This window comes from Adiantum capillus-veneris, chromosome 6 (genome assembly GCF_014529385.1).
Source record: "Adiantum capillus-veneris isolate H3 chromosome 6, ASM1452938v2, whole genome shotgun sequence".
Classification (NCBI taxonomy): domain Eukaryota; kingdom Viridiplantae; phylum Streptophyta; class Polypodiopsida; order Polypodiales; family Pteridaceae; genus Adiantum; species Adiantum capillus-veneris.
This window is the reverse complement of record NC_140936.1, coordinates 15,308,019-15,321,265: the sequence shown is the minus strand read 5'-3', so window position 1 is coordinate 15,321,265 and position 13,247 is coordinate 15,308,019. Positions and strand designations below refer to the sequence as shown.

General features: G+C 43.2%; 1 protein-coding gene across 1 annotated transcript in view; it reads right to left on the bottom strand.

The window, feature by feature from the left end:
• Positions 1 to 1,155: 1,155 nt before the first annotated feature.
• Positions 1,156 to 13,247, bottom strand: part of HEN2 (RNA helicase, ATP-dependent, SK12/DOB1 protein) — an 89,353-nt gene continuing 77,261 nt past the window's right edge. Inside the window, exons 8-17 of the mRNA XM_086514015.1 lie at positions 3,709 to 3,936; positions 3,479 to 3,637; positions 3,267 to 3,356; positions 3,097 to 3,192; positions 2,817 to 2,970; positions 2,301 to 2,449; positions 2,109 to 2,201; positions 1,935 to 2,027; positions 1,624 to 1,834; positions 1,156 to 1,523 (exon numbers count right to left, since the gene is read on the bottom strand). Coding sequence (XP_086370141.1) covers positions 1,724 to 1,834; positions 1,935 to 2,027; positions 2,109 to 2,201; positions 2,301 to 2,449; positions 2,817 to 2,970; positions 3,097 to 3,192; positions 3,267 to 3,356; positions 3,479 to 3,637; positions 3,709 to 3,936 — 1,173 coding nt within the window. The 3' untranslated portion in view covers positions 1,156 to 1,523; positions 1,624 to 1,723. The remainder of the gene's footprint in view (positions 1,524 to 1,623; positions 1,835 to 1,934; positions 2,028 to 2,108; positions 2,202 to 2,300; positions 2,450 to 2,816; positions 2,971 to 3,096; positions 3,193 to 3,266; positions 3,357 to 3,478; positions 3,638 to 3,708; positions 3,937 to 13,247) is intronic.

Genomic DNA, 13,247 nt, shown 5'->3' with positions numbered 1-13,247 from the left:
TTTGAGCTATCTTCCACCAACAGGATGATAGTGATACAGGGGGGTCGACCTACACTCCAGCCTGCTACAGACCTTACTCCACAGGAGTGGAGCAGTGAGAGAGCGGAGTGTTGGGAGCTCATCAGCGGCCTAGCTCTCTGGTTCATATGGTGGGCCCGTTGTTTCCGCATCTTTGAGGCTCGCCTTGTACCACCAGCAAAGACTGTTCGTGACTTTTGGCTAGAGCTGATCCATACTCTCAGAGGACAGCTTGAGGGACTACAGGGCAGCTCCGACCGCATGCGAGAGCGCCGCGAGGCTTTCCTTGGACTCTGGCGCCCTGGGCCGTTCTACTCCATGGTCCAGGGGGTGCTCAGATGGCACTACTGTCCACCTGTGTGGCTTTTCCCTCCTCCCATCTCTTGATTTAGCCCCATTGTACATATGCTGTTTTTTCATTGGGAGAGTCTCCCCACCATGCTTGTTGTAGCCCTCTCTTGCAGAGGTGGATGTAGCCCTATGGGCAGTTTTCATTAACTAATAGAAGGATCTTTTTCTCAAAAAAAAAAAAAAGAGGAAAATTGAGCAGCCAGCAATGCTCGCACAACTTCCCCATGACATTAGCTAAACACAATAACATCATTCGTGCGTTTATGCATTAGCCGGGACCAAGGCATTTGTTTATTGAATAACTATTGCTCATGTCCTTACAAGCTTCATACATGTCTCAATATTAATACTCCTCTTGAAAAATACTAGGTCAAACAAACTGAACCATCCATGCATTCTTTATCTGAATCGTATGTTTTCAGTAAAGCCAAGTGCATTGTTACAGCTCACTGTACCTTTCGAAAAGAGAACCCAAAGCTTAAAAACGAGTCCCTCTGTGGATGTCTTAAGAAGGGGATCATGGCACATCCCTTGTACAAATAGTCATCCCTCGAAAGGAGCAAGTGGCAATGAAGTATTTGCAACTGAGGCTCACATTTGCAACTCTGTTTAGCAACTTACCTAGAAGTCTTACAAACAATGAGCACCCACTGATTCTAGCCATGGTCCTTACATATCTCGGCAGCGAAGAGTCTGCATCATTCAATGGATATATCACAGAACATTGGGGTCACATAAAGATGTACAAAACGATACTCCAAAATCATGAAACCCATGGGCTATCCATCCAAATAATGGGTCGGCTCTTCATTAAAGCTTTCAAGAAACCTGGACAAAAATCGTCTCATCCATGTTCTCGGGTTGAATAATACAACAGACGATATATTTGGGAAGATAAACCACACCTTGGCTCCATCCAAACTGAGAGTAGTGGCATGAAACAAGGAGAACTGCTTGCACCATGCGAGGTTTTAAAGGAAAAAACTGGATTGAACTAACTAGAGGTAGCAAGAAAAAGAAGTATACAAAGACCAACAAGCTGGTAAGCTTTGAGGTCTGAGACATTGGGCTATCTGTATCAATAATTCCCATAGCTTTCGCTAATGCTCTACTCAATACCTAGGCCCATCCATGACTTGATGTGGTGAGGGCACCTAATGGCTCCACACAAGCATACAAACAGACACATGGACAATGTTAGAAAAGCCCCTGCCAGCATAAACAACACAAAACAACAAGAGCATCGAAGGTTACCTTCTGAGCCACAAAATGTCTCGGTTGGTTGCAAATTGAAACAATGGCACTCACTTGACCTTCAGCCCATCCATATGGTCATCAAAGAACCTCAAGAATGCTACAGATACAAAGAATTCGCAAAAATGATCCCTCGTCGTATGCTCTCACTGCCAGCAGAGAATTTCTCCTCCAGACTAGTGTCACCGATTGCAAGGGCAGCTTCACGCAGCTAATGGCCAAGGTAAAGAAGCCCAGGTTTAGAACTTCCCGTTATGTGTGATTCTTATTTGTATTAAGGATAAAGCACACAGAGAGACTGATTGTCCAACCTGATTCAAAAACTCATCTAGCCTTCTAGCGACCCGGATAATGCTGCCTTCAAAGATGTCAGTTAGCTTGCAAATATCTGCAAATGCTGCACCCTGTTACCAAGATGCACACAAAACGAATTGGTCAGGAGTGGTGGGAATAAAAAATTTTAAGCCCCAATGCTCATCACCAACCTTTGACCAGCTGTAGAATACATCCATTAAGAAGGGCTGATTATTTTGCACATACTCCTCTGGGTCAATCTCCAGCTTACATTCTTTTTGAACCTTGAGTAATCATGATGAAGAAATACAAGCAAGAGAACGTCTTGAGTGTTAAGCCACAATGATAAACAATACCAACTACATTGTAAGGTTGTACAGTACCTCTGCAATCATTCTGGCAGTGTCCTGCATTTTGCGGAGAGGTATGGCAAGCTCTTGCTTCAAGTGAACTTGTTCATTGGACTTGTCTAGAGGCAAAAAACAACTTGACAGAGCTACAAGTTGATGATGATCCAGCTCATTAAACAAACCTGGTTAATACAAGAATATAAATTTCATCATTTGAATTAGCCAGAATTATGCATGACTCCAATTCAGAATGACAGAAGACGCCCTAGATTTAAAACACCGCATTCATTGACACAAAATAGAAAATGTATATAATGGATCTAGCCAACCTTCAATCGATCTTAAAGATAGTTGTTCTTTAGTATCCTTCTTTATGAGAATCAACCAAGCAAGAAAGTTCATACCATAAGTATTAAAGGGTCGTTTTCTAAGAGTGAGATACTGAATTCAATGATAGAAGTAGGGTTATCTGCATACTTTGCCAAAGAATAACCTAGAATTCTTAACCTAGACCTTCAACAATGTGCAAGCAACCACTCAGACTGTTACCATTGAACATGAGCTCCGTAACCAAAAGTTCGTCTGCAGTATCAATAAGGCATGCAGCCCGGCCCTTGAGCTGAACCACACCATCCGTATTGATATGGCCAAGTCGTTTAAGCACTCTTGAGCGATTTCGAAGCTCTTCCCTAAATTTGTGTAGCTACAGAAAAACTCACCAATAAAGATCATCAAGACAATATAGGACACTCTAAATCACAGTTAACACAAGGAGAAAGATAATGCACTGATGTAACATAGTTAATCTAAGGATTTGAAAAGCTGAAACCTGAGAATCCCTCATTGTCAGCTTCAGACGCTGTGCTTCTGCAGTAATTTGTGCTCTCTTTTGAAATAGGGAGTAGTAATCAACTTCCTGTTCAGACTGTGATGAAATAAACGAACCAGTTAAATCCCACAGATGACAAAGAAGTTTAAACCATTACAGTAAATACACACCTTAAAAAGTGGATGTGCAAATAGTTTGTTCTCCTCCACCTCAATCTCTTTGACTATCTTCAAGAACTCTGGGTCAGTAATGTTCATATCCTGAAAACAAAATTCTCAACATAATGACCTCCCTTTCTCAGCACTTTACAATGTTAAAAGGACCTAACATTGAGTCAAAGTGCACGATCTTTGAAATTATATCATTAGCATCTAAAATACACCTCTATGGGATCCAACTTTGGCAATCCATCTGGAAACCGTTTCTGTAGTTCTTCAATTGCCATGAACACACTCTGCCGAGCCTCCACTGGACGCAAATCTTGCGGAACGGCAACTCTCAGAGCACTCACTCCACAAATCAAGGTCATTTGCACAGGAACCTGATAAATAGCCCAAGAAAAGGTTATATACTGAAGTGCACTAAAAACAGAAGCATGAGCCAGATGCTGACCACTTGCATTTCACCCTTTTCCCCTTTGGCACATGGCCTTGGCTTCTGGCGGGGACCGTCTTGCATGGTAGAAGTTGCACAATGAAGTAGTGTATCAACCAGATAAAAGCTAGGCCTGGGGCTCATCATAATGGAAGAAGGTAAGGTACTCTGCCCACCGGGTTGCTTCTTCACTACATTCACCACCACACCCCAGCCCCAGTCATCCGCTCCATCTCTGACCTTCACCTACAACATACAAGCGACGTGAGATCTCAACCTTCACCTGTCCCTCTCATGTTAATTATATGAATAAGGGAAATATACCTTGTCATGAGACAAGCTTCAGCCTATATTTAAGAAGCCAGTATTGCAATAAAATCATACGTAGAGACGATTTTGTAGGTTCCTCACATGTACAGTGCCTAGCTTAGACAATTTTTCCTCTCTTGTTGATTGTGATAATTTCCTTCGTCCAGCTTTCTCGGGAATTATTAGGGCTTGTGAAGTTTGAAAACGAAGGTAGGGCTTAACCCTTCTCGCCATGTAGTCTACCATGTCGGCAAGAGTCATATTGTTACAGGCTTTAACACTCCAAGTTAGAAATCAATAGCAACACACAAACAGAAACTTCAAAATCACTGAACTTTAATAGACACAGACACAGAGAGAGAGAGAGAGAGAGAGAGAGAGAGAGAGAGAGAGAGCCAGGCGTAGTTTTGTGCCCAAAGAGATTGGCCCCAAAGTCTGACGCCCCTTTCGGTATCTCTTTTATATTAATCTTGGCAAAGTACAATGTCCGAGGGTCCACTGAGGTACAATGTCCGAAGGTCCTCTCTCTACTCAGTGCTCCCAAGCTCATCTGAGAGAGAATGAGGCCTTGGCAATCCTTATAAAGGAGCTTGGCCTTTCAAAAGCAATTGCATGAAAAGTTTCAGGTCCAAAAGCATCTGGTCTCAATTCCCTAGCGCCAAAAGCTGCCATGGAAATCGCGAAAATCCGTACAGATGCCACATCAGCAACCAGCGTGAATCACGGAGCTGTCCGTACAGAGCTGCCACATCAGCAGGTCCACGCGATCGCTTTATTTTAATGGTTCTTGTGTCCCTTGGCCCCATTGGACGGGACCCCATAAGTTGGAACAACATATGACACTATCAGTTTTACTAAGGTTTGTCCGCCGGACATGCCACGTCATCACTTTGTGACATACCCCCCTCTTGAAAGAATTGTAATCGCCCTCGATTACACCTCAAAACCGACATAAGCCGGAAACTAGTTCAGTAGACATTGACTCTAAGTATTGACGCACTAGACAGCACAAATCCAGCACTTGCACAAAGACGATAGTGCGGGGAAATCCACCGATTTCCTTGTCTTCCGAGAGTGCCTCAAGCCTTTCAGTATATGGTTCATCTTTTGCTCAAGAGCTCTATCCAGCTCTTTCTGCAAGTACAGCTTCCGCTTTTCTGCATCGTATGTCCTTTCAGCTTTCCTCCCGACCTGAGAGGAGAATCAATGGCCTCACACCATCTCGAGTGAATCTCATCAATCGGGTAATCCTTCAGGTGTTTCGTAAATCTCGGGTCTTTGAAGTACTTGAACAATCTTTTCACACACGTGTAAACCAATAGTTGACGTTTGTACTTTGCTCTAGCAAACTTCGCTACCGAAAATTTGCCCAAGTCTTCATTCTTTTCTTCCATTCCCACGCCGGATTTCAACTTTTCTTTGCCTTCCCACCGAGGGGTATTATCTCAGTCACATTCTCTGTGAGAACCCATGTGTAATCTATGGTGCTTATGCCCTTTAAGAAAGAGCGATGAAGACGGGAATGCGCCCGATGTGTGATGGACGAAGGGTGGGAGTGGCTAATTAGTCCGGGGTCGGGACATGAAGATTCTTTCACAAAAACCTACATGTGCTGCAAAAGGGATCGGATAGCAGAAGAATCTTTCTAAGCTTTGATACCACTGTTACAGGCTTGGACACTCCAAGCAAGAAATCAATAGCAACACATGAATAGAAACTTCAAAATCACTTTACTTTAATATATATATATATATATATATATATATATATATATATATATATATATATATATATATATATATATATATATAGAGAGAGAGAGAGAGAGAGAGAGGAGGACGACACGGCCAGGCGAAGTTCCGTGCCCAAAAAGATTGACCCCAAAGTCTGGCACCCCTTTCAGTATTTCTTTCTATATTTATCTTGGCAAAGTACAATGTCCGAGGGTCCTCTCTCTACTCAGTACTCCCAAGCTCATCTGAGAGAGAATTGAGGCCCTCGCAATCCTTAAAACGGCTCTTGGCCTTCCAAAAGCAGTTACATGAAAAGCTTCAGGTCCAAAAGCATCTTCAATTCGCTAGCGCCAAAATCTGTCAGCACAAATCACGAAAATCCATACAGATGCCACGTCAGCAGCCACTGCAAATCGCGGAGCTGTTTGTACTACGCTACCACATTAGCAAGTCCACGCGATTGCTTTATTTTAATGTTCGTGTCGCTTGAGAAGACTTGGTCTTCCAAATTTGTGCAATCTTGCACTACGCATTCTCTCACAAGCATTTGCTTTTTTTTGCTTGCGCTGCATAGTACATAGTACGTACTACGCTTGGATGATTTTCATTAATTCCTATATATCGCGTAAATGTCCATACTACATAAGATTGCTCAGCTAGTGCTTGTGAGCGCAATTGGAGCACTTACTATCTTGTACACAAGAAGATTCGAAACCGCCTGAGCACTATGCAATTCGAAAAGTTGGTGTACTGTCGTGCGAACATCAAGCTCGTGCATAGTTTTCATGCTTTGGGGTCACCCAATCAAGTAAGTCTTGAAAGAATAAAGATCATTGCTAGTAGCTGCAAGACTAGGAGACTCAAGTTTGTAATTGATACTTGGCTACTTATCCTCTTGTACAGGTAGATCCGAGTCAAGTGAAGATGATTCCTGAGCCTACTGCAGAGGAGAGAGTGTCGGATCAAAGATGAGCAGGAGATTTTGCTTGAGCTTCATAGAGAGCTGGAGAGCGTGGATCGGTGGGTCATGTTACCATATACATGTGGTAGTGATGTGTGTGAACACACTAGGACCGCCGGGGCATTTTTTACCTCTTTAGGAGGTTTTTTTCCCGGTGCATTGTATATACGCCCATCACTCTAGGGCTATCTATCTTTCCATTGCACACTAAGTAACACACTCTCTATTGTGTGCCTTGAGCTTCCTTCGTCTTCTTCAAGCTGTGTGTTTCTCTGCAACCCTAATTCCTACAATTGGTATCAGAGCTGGTCACGTCCTCCCGGGCTTAGTCACCAGCTGCTTCAGCACACGCCTGCTCACTTTCTCTGATTTCAGTGAGCTTTGGAGAGCGTTCGCAGGTCGACAAAAATTTTGGGAAAGCTCGAAGAGCTTAGTCTGCTCAGAGTTCTGATTTGGGCTCATTTCGGCCTCCGTTTCCACTACAGGCAGTATTGCACAGGCTATTTCGTCATTTTGTGCAGAATTTCTGTCAGTGCCGTTTTCTGCATAACAGGTGCCTTATAGTCTTCTACGGTTTGTGCTATATAGCACAGGTTGTTCCCGCTCAATTTCTCCTATTTTCGGGCAGTTTTCACATCAGGTGCAGCATTTACCATGGCTGACAACAACAACACAGATGTGTTCAAGATGTTTGCTGTTGAGGACAGGTTGGATGGAGACAACTACCCTATGTGGGCTTATATAATGCAACATGTTCTTGGGTCAAAAGGTGTCTGGAACATTGTGCAGGGCATTGATATACGTCCTGGTTCTGAGGATGTAGGCGATGTTGAGGATGTTGCAGGTCTTGCTGCAAGGATTGCAGTTGTTAGAGTTGTTTTGCCTACGGCAGAACAAGCTCGTTGGGATGTTAAGGATGCGCAGGCTCATGCATTGATTGCATTGTCTGTGAAGCGCACCATTGTTCCTCACATCCGTTCAGCAAAATCTGCAAAACAGGCTTGGGATATTCTAGCAGGTCTTTATGCAAGCCGCAATGAGGCTAAAATTGCTTTGCTGCGTAAAGAGCTGGAGTCGAAGATTATGCATGAGGAGGATGATATGGACACTTTCCTTGCTAGTGTCAAGGATATCAATGAGCAGCTTATTTCTGCAGGTGAAGTCATTTCAGACAGTTCCCTTGTGCATACTGTTCTTGATGCCTTACCAGATTCCTACCAGACTTTTGCTAGTACTTGGAGACTGATGACCCAAGGAAATCCAGAAGTTGTCAAGTTTGATGCATTATGCACATTGCTGTTGCAAGAGTCATTGTCCAGAAAAAACAGGACTAGACAGCGTGTAGTTGAACAGGCTTTTATTGCTTCTCAAAGAAAGGGTGGTAACAGTAATGCAGCCACTTCTTATGGTTCTGCTGCGAGTGGCAAAAATTATGTTCCTAATGCTTCTGCTGGCAGCACTTCGTCTGGCAATTCTGGTGATAAGGGCAAAAAGAAGATGCGTTGCCATTATTGTAAAGCCAATGATCACTTGATCAAGTCGTGTCCTAAGTTGAAGGCCAAAGAGGCTAAGAAGAAAGAGGGTGGCTCCACTGCAAATGCTGGTTCCACTACAAATGCAGCCATTGTTGAGTCTTCTGTGAAAGGAGATTGTGTTGCTGATGTTGATGCAAAATGGGCTTTTAGCACAGAGTGCACTTACAATCCTGCTGTCCATGATGCATGCTTGTCAGTTGCTGCAGATTCACATGTGTGGTATTTCGACAGTGGTGCTACAGAGCACATTACCTCACATCGTGAATTGTTTACCTCTCTCGAGTCTGTCCCTCATGGGAATTCAGTCACTTGTGCCAACAACGCCTCTTATCGAGTTCAGGGAGTTGGAAAGATTGTGCTCACTGCTGCTAATGGCAGTTCCTTCACACTTGTTGATGCACTGTATGTACCTGGGATCAAGAAGAATCTCTTGTCTGTATCCGCACTTGCTAGACTTGGACTTGTAGTCAAATTTGTGGATGACAAATGTACAGTTCATGATCTCAGTTTTGGTGATGAAATTGTTGCATCTGGCCTTTTGTGTCGTGGGCTGTATAAGCTCACTTTGTATGACAAGTGTGGACAAAATTTTGCAAATGCTGTTGCAGATTCAAGGGCTATTTCAGATGCAAAACTTTGGCATGCACGTTTTGGTCATCTGAATTTTGCCAGTTTGCTGCGTTTGCAGAAATCTGATATGGTTGCTTCTTTGCCACCTCTTGAAGCACCTGTCAAACATGTTTGTGAAGGCTGTATTTTGGGTAAGATGCAGTGTTCTAAATTTCCAAAGGATGGTTCAGTTCGGGCCACATGCAGGTTGCAGCTTGTGCATAGTGATATTTGTGGGCCCATGCAAACTCCGTCCTTGGGCAATTACCTGTACTTCGTGACTTTCATTGATGATTACACGAGGCGTGCATGGGTATTTCCGCTTAAAGCGAAGTCCGAAGTTTTTATGTGCTTCAAACAATTTCTGGCTATGGTTGAAAATGTCTCGAAATGTACTATGGGCACCCTCCGTTCCGATCGAGGGGGGGAGTATATGTCTCATGAATTTAATGCATTTCTGGCTAGTCGTGGGATAAAACACCAATGTACAGTGCCTTATACGCCTCAGCAAAATGGTGTTGCTGAGAGGAAAAGCAGGTCACTGACGGAAATGGCACGATGTATGGTCAAAAGTCAAGCTTTACCGCATTCTTTTTGGCTTGAGGCCATCATGTGTGCCACTTATGTACTTAACAGGTGTCCTACGAAAGCTTTGCAGTCTATTACTCCATATGAAGCATGGCATGATAGAAAGCCTTCTATTGAGCACATGCGTGTTTTTTGGCTGTTTGGCATATGCTTTGGTGCCACAAGTGCAGCGCAGAAAATTGGATGATAAGGCTGTCAAATGTATTTTTGTTGGTTATAGTGTTGAAAGCAAAGGTTACAGGTTGTATCATCCGCAAACAAAACGTATTCTGGTTTCTCGGGATGTAGTGTTTGTGGAAGATTCTGTTCAGCCCTTGTTGTCATGTACTAGACACAGTAATGTAAGCTCACAGGACATTTATGACACTTTGTTGCCTCTTTTCAGTGGTGGAAATACGAATGTAAGTTCCAATGAGGCAAATGTACAGCCTATGGGGGTTTCTGAAAATGTTTTAGATCAGCCTATTACTGATGCAGATGTACATGATGTACTTGATGAGGAAAGGGCTGAAAATGAGCAGGCTAGAGGTATGCCAAAATGGCTGGTGCACACTTTGCGTGACAGTAAATTGGATGCACCTTTGTCTAGTCGTACTCGTTCAGGCTCTCGCCATGCATCTTATGCATCAGATTGTTATGCTTTGGTTGTGTCTAGTTTACATGATGTTGAGGAGCCTCTGTCTTTCGATGAAGCACAGAATTCAGAAAATTGGATGGCTGCCATGCAATCAGAATATGATGCACTTATAGAAAATGACACATGGACTTTATGTGATTTGCCTCCTGGCAAAAAGGCCATTGGTACGAAGTGGGTTTACAAGTTGAAACGCAAGCCGGATGGTGAGATCGATCGCCATAAGGCTCGACTTGTTGCAAAGGGTTATGCAGAGCAAAAAGGCATAGATTATGAAGAGACTTTTGCTCCCACTTGTCGTTTGACTACTGTGCGTTTTCTATGTGCATTGGCAGCTCATTTTGGTTGGGATGTACATCAATCAGACATTGTTACTGCTTTCTTGAATGGTGACATATTTGAGGAAGTTTATCTAACGCAGCCTCGCGGTTTTGTCATAAAAGGACAAGAGGACAAAGTGTGCAAATGTAACAAGGCTTTGTATGGGTTGAAGCAATCTCCTCATGCTTGGTATGAGAAAGCTGACACTCATTTGGTATAAAAAGGCTATCGTAACAGTCCAACAGAAAGCACATTGTATGTAAAGCGTGAGGGTGATGTACTTCTCATTGTGGTTCTTTATGTCGATGATTTGCTGATCACTGGACCAAATGAGAGACATATTGCTGAATTTAAGGCTGATTTGAATGCTACTTTCAAGATGAAAGATTTGGGGCTGTTGCATCATTACTTGGGTATACACTTTAAGCAGTGTGATGGTGGTATTGCCTTGTGTCAGAAAAGTTACATAGAGACATTGCTATGTAAGTTTGGACTTGAGGATTGCAAACCTATTGCCACTCCCATGGAAACAGGTTTGAAGCTGAGTCTACATGATGCTGGTGATCCTGCTGATGTCACTCTTTACCAAACTGTTGTTGGCTGCCTCATTTATGTATGCAACATGAGGCCGGATATTCAGTTTGCAGTCTCACAGGTCAGCAGATTTATGCATAGCCCAAGGTCTAAGCATTGGCAGGCTGTCAAGAGGATTTTCTGCTACCTTAGTGGCACTTTACATCTTGGCTTGTTTTATCCCAAGGGGGGATCATTGCCACCAGACTTACATGCTTTTTCGGACTCAGATTGGGCTGGTTGTTTTGACACGAGAGTGTCCACAAGTGGTTTTTGTTTCATGCTTGGCAGTTCATGTATATCATGGTTGAGCAAGAAGCAACCTACTATGGCCACTTCGAGTTGTGAGGCTGAGTACAGGGCAGTCTTCACAGCTACGGTTGAGTGTGTATGGCTCAGACGCCTTATGGCTGATTTGGGTGTTGGACAGGACACTGCCAACACTATCTACACTGACAGTCAGAGCGCATTGACAGTTACGGGGAACCCAGTTTTTCATGCTCGCACAAAGCACATTGAGGTGCATTACCACTATGTCAGGGAGAGGCTCTCAGCAGGAGAGATCAGCTTGGCTTATGTGCCAACACAGGACAACCTTGCAGATCTTTTCACAAAGGCATTGTCTCGTGAGAAGCTTGAAGCTTTCCGCAAAGCTTTGGGCTTACTCCCCTTTGTGGACTGATCCTGTCCTCAGGGCATGGCACTTCCCTTTACTCATGTGCCAGCTCTCGTTCACCGCATCACTCCAGGGGGGATTTGTTACCATATACATGTGGTAGTGATGTGTGTGAACACACTAGGACCGCCGGGGCATTTTTTCCCTCTTTAGGAGGCTTTTTCCCCCGTGCATTGTATATACGCCCATCACTCTAGGGCTATCTATCTTTCCATTGCACACTAAGTAACACACTCTCTATTGTGTGCCTTGAGCTTCCTTCGTCTTCTCCAAGCTGCGTGTGTTTCTCTGCAACCCTAATTCCAACAGGTCACTCAATCACGAGCACGATCTCACAACATCCCTCTTCGCCAGGAGGTTGCAGATCCAGAGAGAGCACGACGCGAGAGCATTCGGCGAGGCAAGTTGCCTGTGCGTAGTAGTCGTGGTCGAGGGAATGAGGCAATGCGTCTCATTCAGACTTCGGAGCAAGATGACGCGTTTGAGCAGGAGGCAAGTGCTTCAGGAGGTCCGACCGTTCTTGAGCCAGAGTTTGACGAGGAGGGCAATGTCTTGACTGAGAGAGACATAGTCTCCTCATCTTCAAAGTCAAATGATGATGTTTGAGTTTCAAGATTGTTCATTCTCATGTAGACAGTAGTATGTACTTTGCAGCTGCTACTAGCTAGCATGCTTTCTAGTTTCGTTGACTATTGAGGTTTGAGAATTATGGATTATTAGATGTCCTTTTTTTGTATGGTTTCTGGATTCTATCATCTTGGTATTTTGATAGATCAATGATCGGGGTTTACAATTTACTATCGATTTTTCGTGTGCAAATTGGAAAATCATCATCAATATGAATTTTGAAGTTCTCGAATCTCTATAGTAACTAGTTTGTTGTGAAATTTCAAATTTCAGGTTGTATATAATATTTAAATTGTATATGTTCTTGTCACTGACTCACTTGAATATTGATTCGTGAAATTTTGAGCAAGGAGTCATGACTTGTTGTTATTCGTATGAAAGCTTAGAGCTTTGCCTTGGTTAAAGGTTTGTAGAATAGTGAACTAACATGCTTGCAGTGATACTTGTGAATTTTTTATCAAGTACGCACCATATTGTAGGTTTTTGGCTTTTAGGAAAAAACTTGTACGAATTTTACGTACCTAACTCTATGCATTCGGTACTGCGTACAGGAAGTACCAAATATGTATCGTACCTTACCACCTTGCTTTGTGACACATATAATAGCCCATGTATACCATATGATAGCCATATGCCTTGTTCACTTGGCATTGCTAACCCATGTCATCATGGCATACCCCATAATGCACCACATGATGTCATCCCTCTCTATGCATATAAAAAAGGCACCATTGTACACACTTAATGTTATCTCTATTCACTATTTTCATTGCGACTGCTTCATTAGTGTATCCAAATAAGTGGTCGAGGTGGAAAGGTACGTACTGTACGGTTCGGTTAGTGTACGTAAGGTATGGTTCGCGGTACTAGAAAAAAAATCAGTACAATACGTACCATTTTTTCGCAACGCAAAATAATGTACATTATTGCATTTTCATAAGATGTCAAGATTATTACTTTACTTCAAGAGTCAAAACTAGGCTCTAGCACA